Raw genomic sequence first — 18665 nt, forward strand, 5'->3', positions numbered from 1 at the left:
AAAACGAGTGGGACTGTTACCAGGGCTCTAGACTAACATTATGGCGCTTTTCCACTGCATGGTACCATCAGGTTTAGTACGTCTCGGCTCGGTACAGCTCATTTCACTTCGGCTCACATTGCTTTTCCACAGCAGCCTAGTGCTGCATCAAACTGGGTGGGAATTAAAAACTAAACTTATCGTCATGGTTGCATCGCCTCTACTGCCGTAGCATCATTGTGAACGTGACATAAACACACGCACAACACAGGAGTAATGGAACATATGGATGGCAGCAAAACAAAATACTGCTAAAATACCAGAGAGTTTGGGAAATCTTACAGCAAAGATCAGACAACGATCATTTGGTTTGCTCGACGGCGCACAGTAGTAAGCTAATGTAGCATTTAGCATTGCATTAAGGGTCTCAATCACTATTTTACTTTCACAAAGCATATAACAAAATGCCAAAATTACGTATTAAAATGTGTATTCATTGGTTATAAATCCAATGACGCTGGTAATGATTCTACAGTATCGGTACAGTCCGCTTGGAACCTCAACCAAGGTGGTACTAAAAACAGTATCAGGAACTATGTACTGTATTGTAGGTAGTACTGAACCCAGTGGAAAACTCCCCAAAAGTTAGCTGTACCGGTCCGTACCGTGGAAAAGGGGCATTAAAGAGAGAAGGCAATGGTGTTACAAAGTTATTCAGTTGTTGCCACCAGCCCTTAATTTGGTAGCACCAGAGTCATGGGGCGAGGTAAGAAAAAAGAAACACCAAAACAATTAAAATGTGTTTAAAACATTAATAAATCAATTACAAATTAAAACAAATCATTGTTTATAGTTTACTAATTTTTATTGCATATATAAACTTGACTTTCAACCCCCTATTAAAGCACATCTTTCTTAAAGCTACTTTCTTCCTTTATTTGTTGTGAACAACTCATATAAGAGAACATAATTCCTTTAATATCAGTGGGTGTTCTATAAACACATATCTTTATCATGCTGCTGCCCCTTTAAGAGCTAGTTCACTATACTGTAACACGTGCGTTTTGTTTCCCAACTGTTGGTTCACGGACTACCATTACAAGGATTCTTGTTAATATGGGAATTGTTACGTATTTTTCTGTTTAAATGTCTATTTCAGAAAAAGTGAAAGAGAACCAGTTTAGTATTTTGGTGCTCTGACTCCCTGGGCGAGTGCATATCTCAAACAACCTGCAAGTAGGGATGGGCGATCTGACGATCTTAAATCGCGATCGATTTTGAAGGCGTCCTCAATCCACTTTTCAACGGAATCGTGAGGATCCTGATCTTGTCTGACGTCTAAAACAAGAGGCGTGTTCGACATCATTCAGCGCTGCACAGACAGACATTGAAGCACCACAAGAGCAGAGAGCTCTGAATGCTTTTTAAAATCACTTTTGCCGTGCTGTGTGATCTCACAAGTTTTGTAAGTGCATCAGACAGAGCGGCTTGTTTGTGTGAAGAGTTTTTGTCCTTGTTTGTGTGTGACGTTAATCGATGTTGCACCGCTAACTCGATTAGTTTTCGTCTATTTTGCGATTAAAACTTGTTTCCCGGCTGCATTGAGTTCATATAGCCTATGTCTAGAGCCCTAATTTTGACGATGCAGACGCGGAATCCTGCTACTTAAATCTGTAATCTGCGGGTTCTGCATGTATGAGTAAAAAAAGATCGGTTCTAGAACCCCTGCTATTCTACATATACATGCTGCCCCTTGGAAACATTATAAGAAAACATGGTATCAGCTTCCACTGTTTGCAGATGATACCCAGCTATATATCTCATCAAGACCAGATGATTCCTCCCAGCTATCCAAATTAGCAGAGTGCATCGATGATATAAAACATTGCATGACTTAATGTGTGTTGCACATTTAACGTGCTATGAGCGTTACGCTCATGGACTTGTATGCGCATCTCACTGTATAAGGACATAAACACATGAACATCATGTCCAAAATAAAACGCAGGTGTTCTTGTTGTAAATTTATAAATTGTAGTACTGTAGTTTCCTAAAGCCCTTGTAAATACTATAGTATAGTACAGTATTTTTATGTGTACAAATATATTACTTAGGGATGCACCAGGGCTCCAGACAAATAAAATCAATTAAGGAGCCATAGACTCCTATGGAGAAAAAAAACAGGCGCCAAATAGTTTTAAACGACTGTTTAAACTCTGAATACACCAGACCAAATTTGTACCCTGAATTAATTTTAACCAAAAGACAATGTGCATGTCAAGACCATATCAATATATTATATATACTATATGAAGAGTAAAAATTGTATTGCTAATAGAGTTTAAAGCAAAAAGAAAGGGGTTGTGTAAATACGTTATTATGTTGACTTTAGTTTGTAATTGACTTTAGTTTTGAAATTAGCATGTTCACAACACAATTTAAAGATAACTTCAAATAAAACTTAACAAGAGAATTTAAATATCGTTTGTTCTCGCTTTGAACAGACTTTAAATGATCCAGTCGTGTCTCAAGTAATAGACCGATAAATAACGTTCTCAGAACTTCTCTGTGGTTAATTTAGTTTTAAACATCACAAATATCACATTGTAAAGGCTCACTAAATCTGTAATATAGTAATGCGCTTGTGTTTGTATATTTGTCAATAACGTTTTTTTGAGGAAGTCTGTGCTTATTCCTTGCTGCCTTATCGGGCCCTGGAGCGGGAAAAAACGGAGAGCAGAGCACTGGTGCGTCTGGGAGTTGGGTGCATATACGAGGAAGGACCGCAGCTTCTAGTCTGTCGCTAGAGCACCTCTTGGGGTCGGGAAGTGAGGTTTACCCGCAGCCGCTCTCTCTCCCGTTGGCATTCAGTACACTGGATTGTTTGGAGCTAGTATGGAGCCAGTGGCGATCTCTGCAAAAATATAACTCGCAAATGAAACTGTTTTAGTCTCGGTCTGAATCACTGTGCACGATAAATCATCTACCATATCGGTATCGGTGGATAAATGGTCATTTTTAATGCTATCAGTTTATAATAAAATTTAGGCCAACATATTATAGCTGTTAAATCGTAAATCATTTCCTCTGGTTAAACTTCTTCAGCTGCAAGCTGCTGACAGTTAAAATACAGTACAGTAATGTCTTTCTGTCATGATCATTCACTTACTGCTTTAGCAAAACAATGTTGATATAGGTAAAGTATGTAGATACAGTATTTATGAATATTTTTCTGGGCTGCTCGGGAAGAACATTCTATACAATCTATAATAAGAAACGTTTGAAGGTTATATAATCTCCAGGCTTGGTACATGATTGTAGTTAGATAGGCGGGACGAGAGCCGGGATTCGAGGTATCACGGAGGAGATTGGGAGCATAAGAGGATGAGCGACTGGACTGTCAGGGAGAAAGTCCAGGCATGGTCTCTTCATGGTTAACCTATTATATAAAAACCGCGATACATGTGAGACCTGAAGGCTTTAATCGATTATTCTTCATGAAAGCTGCATTGATGCACGTTTGGCTTTTATTAGTGACTCAGACTCACAAAAAAATATGATTTAGCCTGATGTATAACTTAAAATGTATAATGTTTGCTTATCGGTATTATAAGAGAGCTTTATACAATAGTATAGTGCTTAAAGTTTAAACGTGTTTCCTGCATTAGCTTCACGTACATACAATACACGCAACACAGTTCATTATCTTTGCTGTACACGGCGGGGAAATGCTGCAGGCGGCAAAACATATTTATTTCATTAGCAAAATTAAGCGCTTCACTCGTTTGCTCTGTTGGTCCCTCCCCTTCATAAATGTGCCTCTTAGAATCGCGCATTAGGCTAGGGGGGGCACTGATAGATAAGTGAATGGTTGAAGGAGGGGAGACAAAAATGAGTCACTGAATGCCCCGCTTGCGCAATATAACATTTCGGAGTATTAGATTTATAATACGTAAAAATATATATTGATCAGTTTTGCAAGTCGCACTGGTGCGACCATTAAGATAAACTCGTCGCACTGGCAGTTAAATTAGTCGCAAAATACGACCATATGGTCGCAGTCTAGAGCCCTTGATACCATAGACACCAGACACAAAATGATGAACTTCAGACTTGTAAATGTTAGTCCTCTAAACTAAAATGTCCAGATCTAAATCCAAACATGTGGAAACCCTTTGTTGAGGTCTGTCCATCTCTGATGGAGTAAGGATTTCTAGCTCTTAGCCAAAGTTATGTAATCACCAAACGGTGGTTAAAAGTGCATTGTTTTTACTGCAATAGATGTCCATGCATAAGAAAAAACAATTGACCTACCGTACAAAAAGATCCATTTCTGTGAAGCATGTTGGCGCAGTTTTTGGTAAGCATTGAGGATGGCTGTAGGTGTCATTCGGATCCAGGTGCTTGAATGCCCAAATGACATTTAGATTCTGGCATAGTATCACAAGAATCTGTAACAAGGGAGACAAAACTTAATGTAGACAAGGATGTAACAAATGTGTGTCATCTGCAGCGTAAAAAAAATATTTTTATTTTATACGCGCAATGCTCTACCAACTGGGACCAGAAGCAATTTATTCATCTCAATTTAACCTTTAAAGAGATAGTTCACACAAAAATTACAATTCTGTCATCATTTAATCACCCTCAGATTGTTTCAAATCTGTATACATTTCTTTGTTCCATTGAACACAGAAGAATATATTTGGATGAATGTCAGTAACCAAATAAACTCACCGCCCACTGACTCCCATAGTATTTATTTTCCCTAGTATGGCAGTAAATGACTCACATAGTATTTATTTTCCCTACTATGGCAGTAAGGGGGGTGTAAGTAAATGATGAAAGAAGTTTTATTTTAGGGCGAACTATCCCTTTAATGCATCCCATTTTGGATTGTTAGACAAGGAATTTTCTTTAATTGTCTACGCAGAATAGCTTTTGTTTATTAGTGTAGCTTTATAAAGCTTTGTCAAAGACAGTACCTTTATAAAGAGTAAATTGCAGGTATAAACTGGGCCTGATGCAAGTAATTTTGAGGTTCAGCAGCTACAAAACATTTTTGCGCCTCACAAGATGCTCATCACATAGGGATTCTTAAATAACGTCATATTTGAATACATGATTCAATTACCCCCAACCAAAATAATATGGTAAACAACCTTTCAGACCCGTCACAAGACCAGAGAGAAATCTTTGCACTATCCCGACCCATCTTTGAATTCAGCCTATCCGGTGCCACTCTAAATAATTTACTCCGATAGCCAAGTGTATTTAAAGCAGATCAATACCATTAAAGGACAGCTGGGGCATACTGAATAAACAGAGACCATTCTTCTCATGGCAAAGGCACAGCAATCCACCAACCCTACTCATTTATCCAATCTGACCTACAATCAACAGCGAAAGAAAGAAATCAATTGCTCACTCTCTTTCCTAGCGTCCTCGGCGAGGCACAGATGACTACATAGCCTACAGTAAGTGTTAAAGAAAGGTCTGTTCAATAAGAACTCAAGAGTAGTGTGTATCAAATGTCCGTGCTCATCTAGGATTAGTGTTCCACCTTTTAGATCGGAAAGATACGACAAAATGGGGTGCACCTTCATGATGAGATGGTTGATACGTGCGGGCCGGGTCTGAGGTGGCTGTGTATGTTTTTCCTCTCCTGCTCAGCCACCCTGTCTCCAGGGTGAGTCAGGGAGGAGGGGTTGACTTGAGATGGAGCAGCAGCCTGAGGAACGCAGGCAGGGATGTGAAACCTGATATATACCTCTTAACCCTCCCGGCCCCATACCCCCTCCCTCCAATCTCCCTGCCTGCCACCTCGCCACAGACTCCTAATGCAATCTGATCCTTCTCACTGTGGCTGAGATTGAAACACACTCCTAGAGGGCTCCGGGGCAACTCAATCTGGACCTGGCAGATATTTTAAAAACGCGACAAACACATCCATTTTTTGTTTTGTGATTTCGCAGAAATCTAGAGATTTATTTTGACAATATATGCTAGGAAAATATGCCCCTATGAAATTATATAGTCCAGGCCACATTCCGATCAAAGCAACAAAGGAGAAAACAGTAAACAGGTCTTGATTTATAAAGAAGCATCATTTTAAAGTCATCCTAAAGCACGTGACCCGTTCATCTGCATATCAATGGGTCATTACTTAACATGTAGAGCAAGGCAGCACTTACTGGAAATACACAGTCACATGCCACATAATTCACACAGTTATATTTGGACATACATGCAAGCACACAATGTTTTGTATTTATTAATAAGCCCTAATTCTGGCAGGCACAGTGTTCACACAGATACTTACCAGTGTTACTTTTCTGTTATTAAAGGGATAGTTCACCCTAAAATGAAAATTCTGTCATCATTTACGAGTCGTTACAAATCTGTATTAATGTCTTTGTTCTGATGAACACAGAGAAAGATATTTGTAAGAATGTTTATTACCAGACAGATTTTACCCCACACTGACTACCATAGTTCTTACAAATATCTTTCTCTGTGTTCATCCGAACAAAGACATTTATACAGATTTGGAACAACTCCACGGTGAGAAAATGTTGACAGCATTTTCATTTTCGGGTGAAGAATCCCTTTAAGCAAGCTGAGGAATGCACAGCTGTCTGGCAACTATATACTGTAAGCAATAGCTTTAATTTTCTCAAATAAATCCACTATTCCCAGCCTAAGCCTCACTCCTCCAGGCCTCCCGAAGAGGATAGCTCCACAGGCAGTGTTTGCATCTGGTTTTTGACCATCTTGTGTACCAGACCTTTAAGCCTCGAGAAGGTAAAGGACGTGAATGGATCACCCTCCCCCATAAATTAAAAGCAGCTTTTGTATAGAGTGGGGAAAGGAATGGTTAAAATAGTCTAAATTCATGACAGCATAGCTTAAATCTAACACATAACATAACTGAAATGTATGGCACAAAGCAGAATTTACGGCAGTTTTTTAGCGTGTTTGTCGTACGTGCGCACGTAAATTAAAAGCAGGTTTTGTATCGAGAGGTGGAGACCAGACCAGTCAAAACAGCCCGAAGGAAGAAACTTACGTAAAGCAAAAATAATTCACAAACATCACGGGAAGAGAAACACAGCCCTAAAATTCGAGACGGTTTTCATTAGAAAGTAAAATAAATATTTAACGTTAAGTAGAAGTGTTGTCATTTTCAAATAAAGTTGCTGTTAGCATTCCGTGACTGTAGAGTTAAAAACTTTTCATCTGCTTTCACAAACCATTAAACATTTTCTTCACACAACAGTAACATAGTTTTACACGTATCGAGCGACGCAACAATGTTATGTAAAAGAAGGTTGTTATACAAACTACATAAAAGTGTGTTTTGATTTGCTAACGGTATAGCACACTAGCTATCGTTTAACTCGTCGCAAATATATCTCGCTCTCGACGAACCTTTAACTTACTAAATAAACCAGCAAATGCCCAACATTTTTATTTGACACTTCTGCAAGCATGTATTTCGCGTATAAAAAAGGACAACATGACACGACTGTCGATATTAAGTTGCTTAACGACGTTACATGGAAAATTTAAAATTCAGCAAAAAACTTTCGTCGGAAGCATTAGCATAGCTAAGCCAACACTTTCAAACGCACTCAACTTACCGTCAAGATTCTCTGTTAAACAGCATATCCGTATATTCCGTTAAATTGCTACTTAGATACTCGAATAATTCAGCGTTGCGGTCGCGGTCGACTCGCCGAGTTCCGTCTGGCACTGACCATCACACCTCACGGCACTCTGACGAAACGACTGCACGTAGTCAATGGGTTACCTGACTCCATAGCGCCCCCTTCTGACAGTCTGTATATTTTGTACATTTCTGGACCGACGCGCTGAAAACAACCTTAAAAACTCATAGTGAGGATTTTCGTAATTTTCTTAAGCGTAATGAAATAATTAAGAGAAAGAAACAATTTACAATCGATCCTTATTTTTTATTTCTATTGCATAAAATGAATGAAAAATAAATATACGCTGTTGCCATCTTTGTGCTATGTGGCCTTTGCCAAGACTGTATGCATTCATTTCGTGAACAATTTTTATCAAAGTTATATATATATATATATATATATATATATATATATATATATATATATATATATAAATAAATGTTATTACAAAACAACGTAGCCAAGAAATAACACAAATGTGATCTAGTAATGGAGTCGTCCAGTCCTATAACATTGCTTTGAAAACATTACCCACATAGTTAATAGTTTTTTTTACAGTTTTAACTAGCTATGCTCATATTATATTCAATAAAACAAAAATTACATATTTGGTAAGGCATTTCTTTCCCATGATTAAAAAACACTAGTAACCCTAAGCATTTTTTCATTCTCTCAAGATACAGCCTACAACTCGAGAGCTGCATCTAACTTTTTTGTTCGTTTGTTTGTATGTCTGGACCATTTTCACAGTGAGCAAGACAGGAGATTGCATTAAGGCACCTTTCAACACAAACAAACATCACGTTTATAATTATATTGGTGCAAAATCACCACGTAACACAGATTTTCTTCGGGGGAGCTGAAATAATACTAATGATCTGCAAATACAGAAAATCGTTTATGGCACGTTCATATGGATACTTAAATACTTTCAGTTCAAATTCCCAGGTGAACTGCAGAATATGGCAGATTGCAAATCAGATAACACATTATGAAAAGTGACACATTCAATAGCATTAAATTACACAATGAAAAATATGTGTTTCTGTAGCATGCTTAAATTAATCCTATTTAAACTGAAGTCTGCTATAAATTACTTGTGTAAAAAAGATGCTGATAATTTATTACATGTAAGAGAGGCATATATCACATGCCAACCTGCTACTTGTGTAAATAATATTTTTAAAAGACAACCTGAATTCTAAAGCAGTACTAAGAACACATCTCACCTCTTGTGTTACGTTAGAATAAATAAAAAAACATGGAAGTGAAAATATATTGTCTATGCTGGCTAAGGACACATTTCTAAAAATGTCTAAATGAAACCAGTGTCTTTGTTCAAGTTCAAGAATTGTATACATGAAAAATAACATCAAACAGACTAAAGAAAAATATGAGTGTCTACAGTCTTAAAGTTTTACATGGGTGTGATAGCCAACAGGCATTAAATAATAACTGTAATATAATAATGAGCTGTGCTCTCAGAGTTGCACCTCACAGGGCAGCATTTACCCACAAAGAAAATAAAGTACATCTGAGTTAACACATTTGTCATTGTTTTAAATAAAGATAAAAATGCCAGTTTATGAAAAAAACTGTTCTTGTCTTAAATGTCTCGTATGAATTCCTCATTCTTGGCAAAGAAAACAAACTGTGCTATTTTAAAATTGTGGCCTATTATTTTTTCCCAGAACAAACAACAAGGTAACCAGGCAAAACATGAACCTCTTAAGGGTATTTCGTTAAACCTCACAGGATGGATATTTTACAGTCTTCATAAAACTGGCGGATGGACAATCCAAAATAACAACACTAATGTGAACATGACAAAAACATTAATGACCTCACTTTCACACATTCATGCAAAACCATTGATGGAGATTGTTAGCACTTAAACACATTCATTCAACAATTAAAGGTGTAGTAAGCTATATCAGAGACACACTGTTGAAACACATAATAACAAATGCTCGCTCTCTCTTTCCACGTTAGAAACCGACCGCCCCTATTGCCAATCGGCTACGAGAGTGTTTTTCTCATTTACAGAGCAAACACTATGTATATATAATATTTTTCTTCAACACACACACACACACACACACAGAGAGAGAGAGAGGGCAGACATCTAGCAAACATTCACAAAATTGATTTTTAACAGCATTTCTTAGAAATTGCTTACTCCACCTTGGACACCTACAAATCAACTCAAGATTGTTATTCTTGCCCATGTACCTTTGGCCTTGAATAACCTATTCAATTCTCTCTAACCACACCAAAGTTTGTCACTAATCCATAAAGTGAATTTGATGTTACAGTATATCAATTTGATAATGTGTATCAGGCAACAAGTGCACATATGCAATAATAACAATGTGCACATTGGGCTTTAATGAATTGCATTGTGTCAGAACACCTATTTTATATATAATTCAGTCATTTGTTTAATTATTTTCTATTTCATTTGGATTGGCACTGATGCCTTGCCACAGAACCTCAATGCAGATGTTATGTAAATTGCATTTGGATCCTTTTCAAACAACTTATGTTGCACTATTACAGCATCTACACATTGATGGCATGTGCATGCTTCTTGCATAAGGGTTTGTCCTTCTTGGAATAGAAAGGTTGTCCTTCCAGGTTCACATTGCACACCTACATATAAGGAAAAAAACATGACTCGTAATTCCTCAGAATTTTAAGTATTTTGTGAAACAATGATTTTGTACATACCGCACAAACAAAGCAAGTATCGTGCCAAGTATGGCCAAGAGCTTCAATAAATTTGTCTCCTGCCTCAACTGGGAAGTCACAGCCATGGCACTTCGTGCTGAAGAGAGCAATGTAATCTGGTGACATGAAAAGGTTAGTGAAAACATTCTATTCCAGACCGGAACCATATTGTATTTTTCCTGGTGGTTCTCATACCTTTCTCACAATAGGGTTCTCCATCCTCCATATGAAACAGGCTATTTCCAAAAGGCTTTCCACAAGCTGCGCATACAAAGCAAGTAGTATGCCAGGTCTGTCTCAGCGCATGCATCACTTCCTGTGGAGCAGATGTTGAGTGGTGTTACCTGTCAGAACCTCAAATGTTTCTGTAGTCATAAATTATATTATAAGTGAGTTTTTCAGCTTACTCCCATGATCTTGGTGTTGCAGCGGGCACAGGTAGGTGCAAAGAACTCTCCATAGCAGTTCTCACAGTAAACATTATTCTGCTCCTCCACAAAGCTGACATCAGCCAGGGACGTGTGGCAATAATGGCAGTTAAACTCTTCTGGATGCCAGGAACGACCCAGTGCTACCAGGAATGGTCCCCTGAAGATCCAAATAATTGTCATTTGGAAAATTGTCATGGGCATGTATGGAGGACGAGCAGCAGAAATATAAGTATAGTCATACCTGATGATGCTGTTGCAGGATCCACACAGAGGTGTTCTGCTGCCGGCTGCAAACCGCTCTGCCCTCTGAGCAACTCCACGGGCCACAGGTGGGAACGGGGCGGGGTTGAATGCGGGGCTTGGTGCAGCCCGAACTGGGACGGAAGCAGGGACAGGGTTGGGGATGTAGGCTGGTGGTGGTGGAGCAGCCTGGGGAAGAGGCTGCACTTTTATATTTGTTGTAGTGGGTTTGATAGGGTCAAACTTATTGGCAAAATTCTCATCAGTAACCCAAGGGGGTCTGCTGGAGGGAGGGCCAGAGGCTGGCGCGGGTGCCCCATGAGCAAGAGGAATCTGAGCAGGCATGTGAACCATTGCTGGAGCTGAAAAATACACATCAATTAGCTAACCAACAAATGAACATGTGCAATTAAATGTAGACAATCGTTACGTATGAGCAATGGCTACCTGGAGGAGCTGGGTAGGCTGTGGGTACAATGGTGGCGGTGCTGACCACTTTGTGTGGAGGTTGACCAACAGGGATCTGGATAGAGCTGTGCTGCATTGGTGGTGGTGGCTGCTGCATTGGTGGCTGCTGCATTGGTGGAGGCTGCATTGGTGGAGGCTGGTTGTAAGAACTGCAGGAAAATAGAGCAAAAGCTTAATTTGCTTCATTTCAAATTAAAGTCACATTGAATATTAATTATGTAAATCTGTAAATGTTTTAAAACTAATATTTTTAAACTAGAATTGTTTTTATATCCCAGTTAAAATGCACATTTAGTTTTTAGTTTCTAAGCTATACCACCAATATTTCCCAAGGATGTCTGATCAGTCCTCCTCTACATACACATAGGTCATTTTAACGGTGTCTTACCTGTATTTTGTCACCTTTATTACAATTTATGTCAAAATTCATTTGTGTTTCTTTAACAGAGCAGTGACTCACAGAAAAAGGAGAAAGACTAGTAAAAAACATTGTGTTAGAAGAGAGAACCTCAATGTCCTTGTTACGCAATTTAGTTTTAGGGGTTTAATAAACATATTCAATAGTCATCATAAAAGGAAAAAGATAGATCACCAAAACATTAGATATGAATATTTGGGTCAGTTAACTAAAAAAATTTAATAAAAGTGAAACACTGACATTAGGAGGGATACAACACGCCGGTTGATTGAAAACACAGCAGTACCTGGAGATGGAGGTTTTGTACTGGGATGTGTAACCACTAGAAGCCTGAAAGTTGAAGCTATAAAGTAACAAAGACAAAAAGTCAAATGTATCTTGCTCCGATTGCGCCAGTGAACTACCATGCACACTCATTACTGTAATATCTAAATATCATGATTTATTGGTAAATTAAATAAAATGTTAAATAACTGAGAGCACAACAACTGTGAACATTTTTCTTAGGGAAAACTTCCTGTTAATTAAACTAATTTAACACAATACCCGTGAATTTCATATAAAAGGAGACTAAATTTTATTAAGCACGATTTGAGGGGATCATAAATAGTCCTTATGTCAGACTGAATGATCGCGTACAGTAATTTCGTAGAATTAAAATATGAAAATCACCCCAGTCTGTATGCAACAACTGTAAGCAGTAGCCATGGAAGCATCAGCTGGATCTGATGTTACAGCATTACACTAATCGATTAGAGTTGAGTGGCTCTGAGTCTTCAGTGATCAATGAAGGCTCTTTGTTCAAACACATTCCTTTGACTTCCATCTCCTACAATTTCTTAAATGGAAATCTAACAGAATTCTTTCAATGACACCTTTTCTAAAAAACAAATGTCGACGAATATTAATGCTAACATTCTTAAGAATTCTGTGCGATTAAGCACTTCTAGAATGTAGAGCCTGAAATCCACAGACATGTCCAAATAGTAGTGATGACCTGTGACCAATTCAATTTCAATTAAAAACATTAATGAATAAACCCAGATATACAAACAACAGAAAAAACAACAATCACACAATTTGACGTAAAGCAACTTAACTCAAATCCATGCACTGCAAAACAGGGAAAAGGGCACCTGTTCACAGAATGTTGTTCTGGAATCTGTTCAGCCTCAGGTGCCTGTTTGGCTAGCTGTGGCTCCAAAAGGAGCACATTGGGCGAAGCAGCGATAGTAGGCGGACAGACAGGTGCAAAGCTGGTAGACACTGGAGCATGCTCAGCAGGCGTACTAGATGCACTGAGGTCAGAAACTGATATCAGGCCAAAGTCATGAATACATCAAGCAGCCATGTTTCAGGCTGTGTGTATATATGCCTTCATTTCAAGGTTACATTTTGAAAATGTATTTCATTCTCGTGCATATACAAAACACTTGTGAGCCTGATGCAGGTTAATGGATGACTAACCCATTGCTTTCTTCTGATTTCATTAGCTCAATATCGGACTGAAACAACATCACTTAACTATAAAACATATAAAAATGACCATTGATTTTTATCACAGTTGTGAGGAGGGGTTACTTGGCTATATTTTACTCTGAATGAGGTGGTGCCTCGACGTCTGAGACAACTGTAAGTGCTATTGTAGGATTAATGAACTGAATCCAGACATGAGGGCTACAATTTATCATGTGTTTGATTTGGGACAATGAACTGCAGTTGCAAGACCTGACCTGACCATAACAGAACAAATCAGGATTATGGGGTTATGTAAACCCTTTTAGTCTGTCCATAAAACACCACTTTTATTTGATGGTTAGAAAGCAGAAGATTAGTGATACATAATAATTCCCTGTGATCAAAGCAAAACAGTTCATTATTCACAGATAACACAGATGAAATATCACTTGTTTGATAATTGGGGATCCTCTTCACATTTTCAAACACAATCCCATAAATGATGAAAACGTGGTGTTGTAGCCGCCCAGGCAGAAGAGAAGATAAAGGCGGCACCTAGCAGCAGGCCTGGTGGTTTACTGATGGCTGACCCCCTTCATATGCTTCATATGAGATATAAAACAAAGAGAGAGGATGGAACTGCTGGTTGCAGACATTAATGACGCTTTGATGAGGTTTTAATCACTTTCTGTGGTAAACGTGTATGCATATTAAATTCCTTTTTGGATTTTTAGTGTATAATGTGAGCAGAGCATTTCTATATGTGTATAGGGCTTAGGGAAAGTAGGCAGTGACAGAAAGCAAACAGAGACTAGCATTTATAGCAAGCTGTGAGACTTAAGTTTGAGAAACAATAAAGGACATCTAAGACTATAAGCCAGGACAGCAAACCATTGTTATCATTGTATATTCTCACACAAACAAAAGCCAGATGGTTTTCCCCATTGTTTTCATACTAGGCAACCGCTAACCTAATCCGCACACAAACCTCTTGATATTAATAAAGTACAACATGATTTGTTTCATTTAGGAGCCACATACATTTAAAATGTTTTAAGTGTCATATATGTTCATGAGGCTCAAATAGCGTTTATCCTGCACACACAAACACAAAGGTCAAACCTTCCTGACATGTATTCTTAAACTGGCTTTGCTGTCAAATTGTTGCCCTTTAAAGTCACATTAGCAAAATCTTGAATCTCGGCACAGATTCAGAGAACAATTGTGAAAATTTGAAAATACAGATCACATAAGCAGACAACAACTTCAAAAAGAGAGATTGTTATTGACAAGTGTACTAAAATACTCATGGAACAGGACCAGAGAGCAAAGAGGGTCAAGACAGACAGAAGGTGTTTCAGACAAGATACCACAGCGCCACCTGCTGGCATTCTATGCTTGACACAGAGTTGGACATAGGGAAAGTGTGTTTTCGCTCAAAGCAAGGGGGTTAGTCTGACACCACACGAAAAGCAGACAAACATTTAGACAAGCACTGTTCCTTTTTTATGGTACATTAAGCCATGCAAATTAGCAAAGACATTTGCACAGAAAAGGGCAGCAAATAAAAGAGTGTGGCAGAAATGAATATTCATGCATTTATAACAATTACACACAGAAAACCTAAGAGGTCATTTCAAGGTCTTGTTTTTAACACACGCCTAATGTAAATGTATTAAGTAAAGAGTTTCCAATCAAGAATGGTTTTGAAGAGATCTTATTTTTATTTTCATTTCTCTTCAATTTAAAAAGACCTTGGTATTATAAGATTCTACATTTTGAGTAGTTATGAGACAGTATTGAGCTTCAAAGTTTTTGTATCCATTTCACTTTGTAGATCAAATGTTTTTGTTTTCTATAAAAGTCTCATCTAAATTATCACAATCTAGATACGTTGGCACAGAATAAGAATATGTAAATACCTAAGTTTTGACAAATATGTCAGATTTAACCTTATAATTCCAAGGTGACGAAGTGCTTTTATTACCATTTGATTCTATTTAATCCCCAAATGTGCTAAATACAATTAAACATGGCAGGGAAAAACATTAAATGTTTTAATAAATAAATGTGTAAAAACAATCCATACACATCAGGTCTAGTTTATAAAAAAAGTTTCTAATAAGACATACACATACGACACAAATTACAGAGACAAACATACAAAAGATTCATAAAGTTGCATAGACCCCAGCTAGTACTACAGGTGCACTCTGGTCTAGTTTCAATGTTTAAAAAATTAAAACACAACTACTGTAAATGGCTAATAAAAATAATAATATCATAGATAGAAAAGATAGATCAACCATCGGCAAAGCAAGCAGAACAACCAGACATCTTTAGAATGTTTTTACGGCATCCTGAAATCAAGGTGATAAAAGGATACGAGAGAAAAGCAGCACTGCAAATGTTATGCAATAATGATTGCAATGGTGCTTATGTAGTGTGCTTTGTTTCAGTCCATCTAAAGTGTCTGATAAAAAGTGACAAATTAAAATATGTGGAAAACATAAATAACATGACATGTTCATGACATGCACATGAAGGCAGAAGTCTAAATAATACACATAAGGATGAAGAATGAGGGGGCCAGCCACCCAGGCCAACAAACACTCCAGTGCAATCACACGCTCTACCCAGCATGCATTGCGTGCAAGTGGGAGGCTCAGAAGAAGTGATGGGTATCAAGTGTGAAATGATAAAAGGACACTGTTAGAGCCATTAATCTACTCCATTCCAAAACAATCTAGCGCAAACCAGCCCACAGCTAACACAATTTCCCTATGTGACACCATACAAGCAGAATTACCTTGAGGAAACGTCCTGGTTATTGACTCTCTACTCACAGACCTTGACTTCCATCTCGCGTCTTATTTCTCTTTTGAAGAACATACAGACGGTCAACGCCATGGAGTTCTGATGGCTTCTTGTGCCTGCACCCATCCTTCAGAAACAGAGCTCTTCCCTTCAGCCACGACTGACCTAACATTATGACTATTCTTCCTAACTAAATAAACATACACATATTTATACCAGAGTCTTAAATCCAAATCAGAATAAGTTAAAATACCGGATTGTAACACAAATCTGTACAAAAAGTACAAACTGTTAAGAGCTTTTCCAGTCTAAACTATATTTAATCTAAGATCAGTGCCTTACACAAGCACAAACCAAGCATTAGCTCTATGATAATCAAATGACAGAATACTATTTAGCCACATTGTTTGGGCTCAAATAGGAAAAGTCAGTGTTGTTTCTATTTTAACGTCATGCAGTTACTCTTAGAGCTGTCTTTTAAATGTCAGCTTTTAAGAAGATAAGAAATTATTCCTGGAAGTGAAGTGCTATCACAGTATAAAATGTTAACTTGGGTCTCTATACTGTAGAATCAGGGCATTGGACAAATAAACATCTTAAAAACAGAGCAGCTGCTTTGTGAACTTATGGCCAAGAATAAAATGGGACTGTTTAGCCTATAAAACCCTAATGTGCTAACCAAAAGAAAATTTACTTTAAAGTGGGCTAATGTAAAAATTATTTTTATTATGAATTAAAAAATAAAAATTAATTATAACTTTTAATATTTAGAGCTTTATATTTTATCAAAGTAATCAACAGTTTACTGTTAAAACAACTGTAAACTTGAACAGCCTAACTGCTCAATAGTCAAAAAATCTTTCAATTTGTTTAGGTCACAGAGATTTTTATTTTATTTGATGGATTTGAAAGACATGTGCACAGATGCAATGATGTTCACAACAACCATCAATATGTAAGCCAACAATGTGATACAAGATAGACAACAGAAATAATGCCAACATTCCCTTTAAACGATCCTTAAACTACCATAAAATTGAGCAACTTTTCAAAAACTGTATATTGTCTCTACACTCTGCATTCCAACAAATTAATCTTCATCCTTTCCTCTCTTACTTGCTTTGACATTCTTATTACTGCAGCCTGTCTGTGCCACCTGTCTAACTCTCTCTGTCATAAGGCACTTATTGAGGCACGTTAAGTATTTGTGCAGACAGGCCATGGTGCCAGTTTTTCAGTTTAGCAAACCGAGGGCCTTTGGCTTCAGACTCAAACAATTCCCTGTGACGTCAAGAGAGATATATAGGAGAAAAGGGGAAGGAAGAGAAAAGAGAGGTAGGAAAAACGGGTTAGGGAACATGGCCTTTATTCCCCTGCCCAACATGTGTAAGTGTAGAAATGTCTGTATTATAATATTTTGCACAATGTAAAATAAATGACAGAGCTAAAAATGACAAAAGAAGATTTAAGTACTACAGGGGTGTAAAGTACTGTACAGTACTCTTTTTCACTCCTAAATATCATAGTTGTGAATTTAGAGATTAATTACTTTTTGTTTAGCGTGTAAGTAACCAAAGTCTTTATATCCGAGTCTTGATACAATCAGCCTATTTCTAAAGCCCCAAACTTGACTTTTTACACCCCTGTTGTTGACTACCATAATTACATCTGAGCTGCAATAAATCAATGTGCCTGACCTCACTGTTTAGCTTGTGTATGAGTCAAGTTCAGAACAGTAAGGGGGCGGGACTAAGGAGGTTCGTCTGGAATACTGGTGAAATGTCAAATTTGTTGATCAGCCATTTGAGTTTTAAGGCGCAGAGGGCGGCTTTCAGCACAGCTCAGATATGTGGCCACCAGATGCTGCTGCTAGATGCCTACCTTGATTTTCTCAGAGCGTCCATATCCGGGTCTTGCACTGCAGAAGAGAAATAAAGAGGAGAGGAAATGTCAGTGGTTGGACGCTACAGTTCTTCTTAAAATCATAAATCAAAAGATTTTGTCAACATTTATACTCAAAGCAGGTGGACTCACAGTATTCGGTTCCAGTAACATGGGCAAGGACGCGGAAGGACTTGGACTGCAGCTGGGCGGCTCTGCGGCACCAATCCGAGGGCCCCAGTTCATTAGTCTCACTGGGGATGACGGCCTGATACACTGGGGAAGCACTGTCTATAACACGGTCTTTAACTAGCAGATTACTGCAACCACAGAAAGAGCCGCATTCATCAAACACACCTGAGCATGTCTGTGAATCTCAAGTGCTTCGATGCAATTTTGATGTTAGAACTGTATAAAGAGGTTCAGAGATTATTATTCACTGTCATTAGCACAGTGTAACTCATGTCTGTTACCATTAGGCCTGTCAAACGATTAATCGTGATTAATCGCATCCAGAATAAAAGTTTATGT

General features: G+C 38.0%; 2 protein-coding genes across 6 annotated transcripts in view; both read right to left on the reverse strand.

The window, feature by feature from the left end:
* The window catches only part of bmpr1aa (bone morphogenetic protein receptor, type IAa), a 21453-nt gene extending 13648 nt beyond the window's left edge, over positions 1 to 7805 (reverse strand). For both annotated transcript variants that reach the window (XM_079473479.1, XM_079473480.1), the window contains exons 1-2: positions 7623 to 7805; positions 4294 to 4430 (exon numbers count right to left, since the gene is read on the reverse strand). The gene's annotated coding sequence lies outside the window, so the exon portion shown is untranslated. The remainder of the gene's footprint in view (positions 1 to 4293; positions 4431 to 7622) is intronic.
* A 766-nt stretch (positions 7806 to 8571) lies between these two features.
* ldb3a (LIM domain binding 3a) overlaps positions 8572 to 18665 on the reverse strand; it is a 30378-nt gene continuing 20284 nt past the window's right edge. For 3 of the 4 annotated variants that reach the window (XM_079472412.1, XM_079472413.1, XM_079472414.1), the window contains 8 exons: positions 13115 to 13276; positions 12265 to 12321; positions 11540 to 11709; positions 11094 to 11454; positions 10829 to 11009; positions 10617 to 10737; positions 10422 to 10537; positions 8572 to 10343 (listed from right to left, as the gene is read on the reverse strand). In XM_079472412.1, coding sequence (XP_079328538.1) covers positions 10254 to 10343; positions 10422 to 10537; positions 10617 to 10737; positions 10829 to 11009; positions 11094 to 11454; positions 11540 to 11709; positions 12265 to 12321; positions 13115 to 13276 — 1258 coding nt within the window. In that variant the 3' untranslated portion in view covers positions 8572 to 10253. The remainder of the gene's footprint in view (positions 10344 to 10421; positions 10538 to 10616; positions 10738 to 10828; positions 11010 to 11093; positions 11455 to 11539; positions 11710 to 12264; positions 12322 to 13114; positions 13277 to 18665) is intronic. The other variant, XM_079472415.1, reaches the window with a different exon arrangement.

This window comes from Barbatula barbatula (genome assembly GCF_947034865.1).
Source record: "Barbatula barbatula genome assembly, chromosome: 14".
Taxonomy (NCBI): Eukaryota; Metazoa; Chordata; class Actinopteri; order Cypriniformes; family Nemacheilidae; genus Barbatula; species Barbatula barbatula.